Here is a 10467-nt window from a genome sequence, read left to right on the forward strand (position 1 = left end):
CTTAAGAAACTCAATTTTTATCTTTATTAAATTAAATGAATAAAAGGGAGATGGAAATTTTGAGGTTATGAAGCTTTTTGATTCTTGACTGCTCTGAGGATCAACATGAAAATTTGTACTTAGTGAATGGTCCCCAAGTTAATTCCAAGATCATGAGTACTATTCTATAAATAGAATAGAGCAAGAAGGCCATAAGCTTGCCATTGACGAAGACGATGGCACTTCAATAACAATGAAATTAAACAAGAGAAATAAAATTTTCGTTTGCTATTAAACTTTGGCAATGTTTAGTCTGTCCCCGAAAATTCCTGGGAAGTTTCGGTTCCATTTCAGAGAGTGGAAAATGAAACCTGAAATTGAGAATATCTTGTAAAATGAAGCAGAGTTGTACATGAGAGTGCAAGAATCCTTCCCGCTGAATCCAGAGCAACCCATCACATAGCAGTAGCTTGGTTGCCGCAAAATTGTGACTTGGCGATACCCAGGGGAAAATATCCCTTTTGGCTCAGATCGGGGCAATTTAAGCCTACTACTTCTATTTGGAGCATATAGGCCCAGGTTTCCACAATTGGCGCAGTACTTGCAACACTGAAATACCAAAATCCATGACTTTCCATGATTTTTTTCAAGAAAACAGCAAAAATCATGACTTTTCATGACAAATTTTGTTCAATACTGAAATTCATGACTTTCCAGGTGCGCGGATACCCTGTAAAATTGTTTGCCGCTTTGGGACAATAGAACTAACTTTCGCACTATGATTTGGCACTTAACTGGGCAAATTGATCATTTTATTATTCTTGATACCTTAATATGGCAAGCAAATTATATATTTTAGTAATCACTTTTTGAGATGCTTCATTCTAGTGGGGGAACTCATCAAATTAAGCATGTTAATCACCTTTGAAGAAATTAAAATTGTTTGCCGCTTTGGGACAATTAGAACTAACTTTTGCACTAAGATTTGGCACTTAACTGGGCAAAATTTATGCTTATTGCTCAATAAATACTATCAGAGATGTGGAGAAGCTTGGTGTTATTTTGGGGAGAAAAAAAAAAAACGACATTTTGGAGCGATTTGTGCAGCTGTCCGTAAGACACTTATATAGAGTGCAGTGTATCTAACCAGTCATTGAATTTTTATCTGCCCAATTCAAAACTCCAGGGTTAAAAGCGAAATGAATAAAATTTAATCAAATCACAAATGATTTTTAGTACATATTAAAAATAATTATTACCCTTCAAAAACAAAAAAAATATTAAATTTATAAAAACATTTAATAAAATTCTCAATGCCTTTTTTTTAAATATACATTTTTAAGATATGCTTTAAAAAGTGATAGTTCTTAAAATCTAATTTTAATGAAATTAACTGATTTTAGTGTTTACAAAATTATTTCTGTGTAGAGTAAGTTTTTATTTTAGCTGCAGTAAGTTATAGGTAATAAGTTATAGGTAATTAGAATTCTTAAATTTAACAATTACATGTTGTGGAATACCTTTATTTTTCTTGACGGCTGGGACTTAACAGACTTCAACATTATTTGCTTTCTTAGTTCTTTGTTTTCTTTTTCCAATCTCTCTACTTCCTTTTGATATTTTATCTATAGAAAATAATATTAAATAACAGTAACTGAAAAATAAAAAAATATACATATAAATAGCTGATCACTTGTGTTTCTGTACCTGCACATTTATTAATTCCTCTTGTAATTTATCAATTCTAGCTTTTTCATCATTAATATCCGAGCTTGAAGAAGAATCCCTAAAAGAAGCAGCAGTTGCAGACATGGTAGTTCCTAATGCAATATCTATAAGTTAAGAATAAAGTTAATAATAGACTAGAGTAATTTCTATACATAGCTCATAATATAAATATTCTTCCATGAATTTTTTCACCAAAAATGACTATTTTTTTTTTCAAGGAAGAAATAAAGTAGACGATTTTACACACAAAACATACTTTCTTTGAATAAACTTCAATCAACAAAATATGGTTTCAATAGTTTAGTCAGAAGAGAGATTTTAAGTCTGGGCCATTTAATGGTAATTTCACTTCTTTAGTTTTTCAGCTTTTCAAAGACTTATTTTTTAATTTTTATTTCTCCAGAAAATGTGGCGATTTTGCCAAAATGTTGGCTTTTATCACCTAAAATAAAATAGATTAAATTAGTGTAAAAATACAGTTCAAAATTTTTTGACCATCAGTAAATTAAAATAGAAAATAATTGTAATATATATGGGTCATTCTCACAAAAACAGTCATTTTCATGTCCCCAGTATATTTTATGTTTGTTTTACAACTTACGAAAAAAAATTTTCAGGGAAAGTGTCCTTCAGAATGCAAGCTAACAAAAGAATAAAAATAAAATTATCAATTTTTATTTTTTATTTATTTTAGGTAATTAAAATATACCAATATGTCATTCCCTCACTTGTCCCCACTGCTGATTTAAAAAAAGAAAAAAATTGTTTCTGAAATAAAATTTTTTTTTTTACAAATTCGTGTTTTTTATTTCAGAATACTGAAATATAGAATTCAGAAAATCAATTTTAAATTTAATTTCTGATAAAAATATTAACACAGCACTATTTTAAACTTTGTCCCCAGTGTTTCGCGTCATTCCCTCACAACAATGTTCTTATCACCTGCAATCTTCTTAGAATAAAAATATTTTAATAAAAACTTCAGAAGTTAACAACTGGCATCATAGAACAAAATTGCAGTATGTTTCCATCTTCAACTTAAAGAAGCTTTGCTGTGGAATAAATTTGAATGAATCAAACCAGGTAAAATTTTTTACATTTGTCATTCCCTCATGTCATTTTTTAGAGTAAAATAAAATACAACTTCATCGAGAAAGTGGATAATTATATGTTGCTTTCTTGTATGAATATAATTGTATGTGATTGACTTCAGAAATTAATTAGGCCTAACTGTTATTTTTAAATTTTATTGAATTCGTCATTCCCTCACTAGTGTATAAAGTGAGGGAATGACGCTGAAGTGAGGGAATGATTCAAGATGAGTATATTATTAAATTTTTTTTTGTTCAATCGTGCCAGCCAATTTTATTTCCCAAACCTGTAAAAACTATTAAATATATAAGACTAAATTATAATAAATATTAGATATACTTAGTATGTTATCATTTTCAAACTTTAGGTAGATGTAACTTAGATAAAAACATGTATTAAAATAAAATATCATTCCCTCACTATTAGTGTCATTCCCTCACTTTTTAAATAGTGAAAATAATTAATTTACTTATTAATTAATTTGAAAAATAAATTAAAAAATTAATAAATTAATTTATTAAATTAATTAATTTATTTATTAAATTAATTAATTAATTATTAATTATTATAAATTAATTAATTATAAATTAATTATTTAAAAAATTAATTAATTTAAATATTAAGTATAATTTATAGGATATATACTTTCTTTATAATGCCATTACATATTTCTATTAATATGAAAAGTTTCAGAGCTTTTTATTCACTTTACTTTTTTGGGATTTTATGAACTGAAAAATGACAGTTTTCGTGAGAATGACCCATATATATATATGCAGAAGGTGAACATATTAAGGTGTCCAAACATTTGGACGCATTTGACAGTTCTCTTGCTTAAACTATAAGGACCATATTTTCCAGATTGCAATTACTTCTACAGATTCCAGATTCTAATTACTTCTATCTACAGAGTAAAGAATCTAGCATAGTGTGTGAGTGGCAAGATAAATAAATTCCAAGTAATACATTTTTGTAAAAATAATTTAATTAAACAAAATACACAACACCACACAAAGGTATTCTAAAAAAAATTAATATAAAGGGTGGAATAAGTAAATATTATGCAAAACTTGGGGGAAAAGTCAACTTTAGTTCCGAAACTCACACTACATTTATATGTAAGTAGACATGGTTTAAAAGGTTCCTTCAGTGACCACCAGGGTGCTCCTGAGACCTCAGTTGGTTTAGAGCGGTGCTTCCCAACCTGGGGGTGATCATCCTAGAGGGAGCAATACGAATTCTTAGCGGGGCTATAATCCTCAGGTGGGCGATGAGTATTAATCGGAAAAAAAGTTGTAATAAAAAAAATAAAAAAGGCCAGCGAATTGTCCTTCATCTTGGTCCCGTCAACATATTTATTAGAAAGATTTAGTTCGGAATTCCAGTTTCTCACAAAACAAAGAGGTTGGACATTTACTTCAAAGATGCTTAAATTTGACAAACAAAAATTCTGATATTCAATCTTTAATTGAAATCCATTAAGCGCAAGGTAGACATTGAAGAGGTAAGAATGAACAATTAAGTTTTAAAATTTTCAGTTTTTTTCTCACATTTTAGTTAACGCTTTCATTTTTTCCAAAATACCTTTAAAAATTTTTTTATTTTTAAATGTACTCTTGTATACATTAATTCACTTCAATTATCTCTTTTTGAATAAAAAGGGAAAGGGATACACACAATGTTTTAATTTTCTAAAGTGATTGGCTTCATTATTTACATTTTAATTAAAATTAAAATCAGGTTAATTTAACAAGTATTCAAATTTATTGATGCTCACTTGCAACAATGTATCATCTTTTTCAATCAAAAAGAAAAAGGGGGGAATAAATGTCAGCCAATTTCTAGAGAGGGGTGATGGGCAACAAATGGTTGGAAACCTCTGGTTTAGAGGCTGGCTGGTTACAAATGTAATTTTACAATGGTACACTTTTCTAAAAATCAAGATTTTAGTACAGTAGGAAACCGATTATCCGGAACGGTCGGGACCATCGCTATTCCGGATAACTGATTTTTCCGGTTTTCTGAATCGCTACAAAAAGCCGTTTTTTTTTATTGTTAAACCCAACTAAAGAAAAAAAAAAAAAAATTTGGAAATAATCTAAAAAATAAGAAAAAACCATGAAGTAATACCCTAATGATTATTTCCAAAATGATGGTAAGGTAAACATCTTTAAAAAAAGAAAGACAAATCTTACGAGGAAATTTTTTAAAAAAAAATGGCGAGAAAATTTATCTAATTTTGTTCCGGTTCTTTTGGTTTTCCGATTTCCGGATAACGGGTTCTGTACTGTACTTAAAACACTTTGACCAACACTTCAGAATAAACCAGGTACAACAGAAACCATGCAATACAACATAAGTTCAGTGAACTTATGTTGTATTGCATGGTGTAAGTGAACTGATATCTTTATTTTTAATGTATTAAAAAAATGAATTAAAAGATGACTCTGAAGAAATATGCAGGCTCATTTTCATCTTTATGTTTATTTTAAATTAAAATCTAATCCAACCCACTCTGAAAAACCCACTCTAAAGTGGGTTTTACTGGGTTTTTCTAAAATTGATTTCTTTTTCATCCTCTGTTATATCGAAGAGTTATTCTATTGAAATATATATGTAGTCTAGCCTAAAAAAAATGGACCTATGGTGAAAAAACTAACTGTGTTTGGTAGGACTGGAGAGTCACCTTGCTGGCTAGATAGCCATTGATTAGTAAGTGCCTTTGATTCGCTTTCTATGCATAAAAAAAAAAAAAAAAAACATTATTTCTTCAAATTTTTTTATGATTAAAATATAAATAAAAAGTAATCCTATGTTAACCCTTTGTATCACCGTGTTACATGTCTGCAACATACATGAAAATTCAATCATATAATGAGCTGAATTTACCTATAAAATCGAACCAAATTCAGGTAAAAAAAATATTGCAAACTCGGGAGAACCAAGTCTTGGTGCAGCTGCCAATATTATAATGCGTTAAGCAAGAATTGTTCCATGACATAATTGCAGGATATACAATTTTTTTACAAAAATCCCCTTGATTGTATGTTTGCCTAAGGAGGGATTGAAAAATGTGGTGTGAGACTTTGTTACCATAAAAACAACAGTTTCAAAATTTTTCACATGAAGTTTTAAATATATTGGCATTTCTGTGCTATTTTTCACGATAGTGGAGATGTTCAACAAATGCTCTTTATCAATAAATTTTTAATTTTAAGGTCTTAATTTTTTCATTATTTTTTACATGCTTAATATGATGTATTCTAACATCTGCGTAAATATTTCTTAAATCAGAGTTGTTGAGTTACAAAGGGTTAAAATAAGTTTCAAATGTGTGTGAGTACATGGAACGTTTTGTATCGTGATGTCAGAAGAAACTTTTTTCAGACTTTTGCACCAATTTATTTATATTAATTACACTTTAATGACCTATATGTTAAGTCAATTCATAAAATTAAACTTATTTATTAATATTAAAATAAAGTACTTATCCCTGCCCTCTCTTTTGAAAAAAAACAAAAAAAAAAAACAAAAAAAACAATAAAACATGAAAAACCCAATAGAACCCAGAAAAGCCCAATAAAATCCACCTGGTTTGGGTTTTTCTCGAAAAACCCGGATTTTTTGCAACCCTGTTGATGATGTTTCTCTTACTATATAATGTTCAGAATCAAAATTTTTAAATTGTTTTGGTGAATTATTAGCATTAAAATTTTACAACCCAGAACCCAAATTTGTTCGCAAATTTATTGAAATTACTTAATTCTGATAAATGAATCTAATAAATTTATAAAAACAATTTAACATAAATGTAGTTCAAATTAACAATTTGTGCCCAAAAGATTTTAAATTTCAAGATGCATAACATAAAAAGAAAAAAGCATAGAGGAAAATAAATAAAAGTTTTGCATAGAACATTGTTTAAATAATAAAGTAAAAAAAATATAAAGAGATAGTCAAAATAAAATTCACAGACCTATAGGAAAAGTTCTAAAATTTTCTCCACCATGAGTTAACAGACCTAATAAAGCCAGAAAAAATTCTAATATAAAACTTGTTAAAATTGTAAAACAAATCTTATGCATATGTAACAAGCCATGCAATTTTTATTGATTGATTTATTTCAAAAAGATAAATCGTGCAGGGTAACAAGAGGTAATTTGAACTACAGAATTTTTTATGAATCTAGAAAAATTATATTAGTTAAAAAGAATTTATATTTAGAACTTTGTTTCACTATTAAATAACATTGACAAAAAAAAAAGAAAAAAAGATTCTATATTGCAATGAGTTTTGGATCAACAATTTAAGAGTGTATCTCTCGCACGTTCTTCATATATATATATGTATGTAATGCTTTCGTGCAGAGTTATACATTTTTATACTATAATATCGCAGTCTATAATATTTGCACTATAATATTTGAAGTCGTATTCAATATTTCTTGTTATGAAATAATGGTTCCATAATAATTTTCTCAAAGCATTTATTGAGGAAAAGAGTAAAGAAAAACTATTCAAAAAATTTACATGGAGCAGAGTTCCTGGACACAAATTCACTGTACCATTTTCAAAAGGCAAGTGCACACTTTTTTTACAAGCTGTATATAGTTATTACTTTTTCATATCATGTGATCTACAATACCTCGACTTTTTGTTAGAAATGACGCCATAATATGTAATCATAAGACCGGATGAAGATGCATTACGATCTCAAAATATTTATTAATTTGAATAATATTTGGTTTCACAGAAGCATTTTACTACGTAGTATGGACTCATTTTTATAAATCAAGATTTACATTCTATTCAATTAAGGATAATATATATGTGAAGTGCTTAGTTTATTATGTGAAAGAGATTGTTTAAAGTTCTCATCTGTTAGAAAGGCTTGTCTACACATACTTTATATAGTATAATATTTATATATACAGTGGAAAGTCACGTATCAAGAATCGATGGAACTTCCAGAAGTCCGTATAATAGACCCCCAAGGTAAAAAAAGCTTAAACTTTTTTAAAATCCATTTAAATCTATTAAGCTATAATTTTAGATGTTATATATATACACACAATGTTATTACGTCTTTGAAATTAGCGTTATCTCTATTTGATACGTTCCGATTCGTGACAATTCTATCGTAAATTCACTGCAGTTGGTTTTTTGGAAGTTATTTATCATTTCCATCCCTTTTACATTGTTTTTTTAAATGACAGAATGTTTAATACGATGTTATCATGTCGTTCTAAATTCAATTTTTAAGTTATCACTATGTGATGCCTTTGATTCGTGATGACTCTACCACGATCTCTCAACGTTTTATAATGTGATTTGTCAGTTATTTATTATTTTATCAGCCCTTTTTACATGGTTTTTTAAATTTGATATTTTTACTGGGATACAATGTTCGACTTTGAGTTATCACTATTTAATGTGCTTGATTCATCACAATTCCATTGTAATTTCACTTCGTTTGATAATAATTTTTTTGTAAGATGTCACTTTTACGGCCTTTTACACATGGACATAATGTGAACAATTCGTTCAAAATTTCTCGTTGTTTGATGATAATTGTTTTAAAAACTGACATTTTCCAGCTTTGTTTTTGTTATGGTGCGCAAATTTCAAATTCATGTTATATCAGTATTTGATAAGTTCGATTAATGATGATTCTATCGCAATTTCACTGCATTTGACAATGTTTTTTTCATAAGTTATTTATAATTTTTTTTGGCCCTTTTACATGGTTTTTCAAATACTGTTATGTTTAATACAATGTCTGAATTTGAGTAATCACTATTTGATGCGTTTGATTCGTGACAATTCTGTCACAATTCCACACCATTTTTGATAAGTTTTTCGGCAGTTATTTATAATTTTATTGGCTTCCTTCATGCAATTTTTAAAATTCCAATATTTTTAATATGGTGCTATTATAACGTTCAATTCTTGATTATTCTGTTATAATTTCCTATCATTGGATGATATTGGATCGTTCAGAAAGTTAGCGTATATAATACTAGATAATATGAGTACGAACTTTCTGGAAAACCTAATACAGTATGGGACCTCTAATCCGGCAGGACACGAAATTCGGCAATTAATCTATTTTTTTTTTCTTTTTTTAAAGAAATTTTAATTAATAGGAGAAAAAAAATCAGTTTTATTCTCTTTTTATTTGGAATTTTATTCTGTTGGAGTAAGTAACTTTACTTTATCTTTTATAAATAAAAAAAAAGCATGAAAAAAAATCTGTGTTAAAGGAAACATCTGTTTCTAAAGCAGTTTAAAATAAAGTGAAAGTAAAAAACACCTGCATTTCCAATGAATTCCGAAATTCGGCAAATTTCAAAATACGGAATTTCATTGGTCTCGTGAGGGGCGGATTTGGGATCCTATACAGTAGCTGTTTTGGCAGTTATTTATAATTTTATCGACCTTTCGCATAGGGTTTATATATGTTTCCCCCGATATTTTTATAAGATTTAATAAGAATAATTTTTTTATGCTTAAATTTTGAATTCGAGTTATCACTTTCTAAGGAATTCAATTTGCAACGGTTCCATCATAATTGACGTCGTTTTTGGCAATTTCTACTTGTTTTTTCTTATTTTGATAATTGTTGTATGATGTTATTACTATGAACAAGTTTTTCACTTTAAGGAGACATTCTCAAGACATTTACCATTCTCAATTTGCATACATTCCACCGTAAATCAACATCGTTTATGGATTGTTTCTTTCAGCAGATGTTTGTCATGCTTTGACTATTTCCTAACGATTATTTGGATTCTGATGTAATTAATACAATTTCATGTCTAACGTATTTCATATTTTAGTAATCACTTTTTCACAAGCTTGATTCACAACAATTCCAACGTAAGTTCATATTAATTTTCAATCGTTTCAGCAGTTATTATAATAACTTATCGTTTTTAAAATCCCGGTAAGTTTAGTAAGTTATTATTACAACATGCATAATTTTCAAAATTTGAGAATTACGCTCATTTTAAAGTTAATTTATAGAAAGTGAAAACTTAACTGAGGAATTATTTTTAATTAAAATTTTTATTTAATAATATTTTTTTTTAAATGATAAAATTTTTCCCCCCGTATATTTTCGGAGCCTTAAAAGTTATGCGAATATTTGTGAACAATGCCCTTTTTTGTAGGGGGAAATAGTGCCCTTTTTAGCTTCTAGAGCCCTGGTCTTTTTAAGATAGATCTAGAATAAACAATGTTCTAGAAATTTAACCAAATAAAATGAAATAAACCATTTAAAAATACATATTAAACTATTGTTATGCCATTAAACTATTATAAGTAATTTTACTAAAATTTGTTTAAGGAGAATGATTGAATGAATGATTTTACTTTCTGCAATCAAAGTTGTAGGGTCACCATCTGATGCATCATCTTCCAGCAAATCTCGCCAGTTTTCAAATTTAAGAGTTAAAAAATCCATATTCTTCTTCATCCATCCTTTATCAAAATCTGGTAAGTTGATTTGATTTTTCAGATCAATAATAGCATCTCGGTATTCATCCAATTTTTCAGGTGGTGGTAACATGTCGGATATCCAACTAAAATCTGGTAACTGGTCTTTCCATTCTTCATATTTCTATAATAAATATCATAATTCAAATATCAATATTTCCTATTGAAGAAA

General features: G+C 28.2%; 1 protein-coding gene across 2 annotated transcripts in view; it reads right to left on the reverse strand.

Annotated features, from left to right (window-relative positions):
• Positions 1–10467, reverse strand: part of LOC107439834 (Opa1 mitochondrial dynamin like GTPase) — a 40335-nt gene that overhangs the window by 28449 nt on the left and 1419 nt on the right. Inside the window, exons 2-5 of one of the 2 annotated variants that reach the window (XM_016052551.2) lie at positions 10173–10419; positions 6776–6820; positions 1687–1811; positions 1500–1604 (exon numbers count right to left, since the gene is read on the reverse strand). In XM_016052551.2, the coding sequence (XP_015908037.1) occupies positions 1500–1604; positions 1687–1811; positions 6776–6820; positions 10173–10419 (522 nt within the window). The remainder of the gene's footprint in view (positions 1–1499; positions 1605–1686; positions 1812–6775; positions 6821–10172; positions 10420–10467) is intronic. The other variant, XM_016052552.2, reaches the window with a different exon arrangement.

This window comes from Parasteatoda tepidariorum, chromosome 10, assembly GCF_043381705.1.
Source record: "Parasteatoda tepidariorum isolate YZ-2023 chromosome 10, CAS_Ptep_4.0, whole genome shotgun sequence".
Taxonomy (NCBI): Eukaryota; Metazoa; Arthropoda; class Arachnida; order Araneae; family Theridiidae; genus Parasteatoda; species Parasteatoda tepidariorum.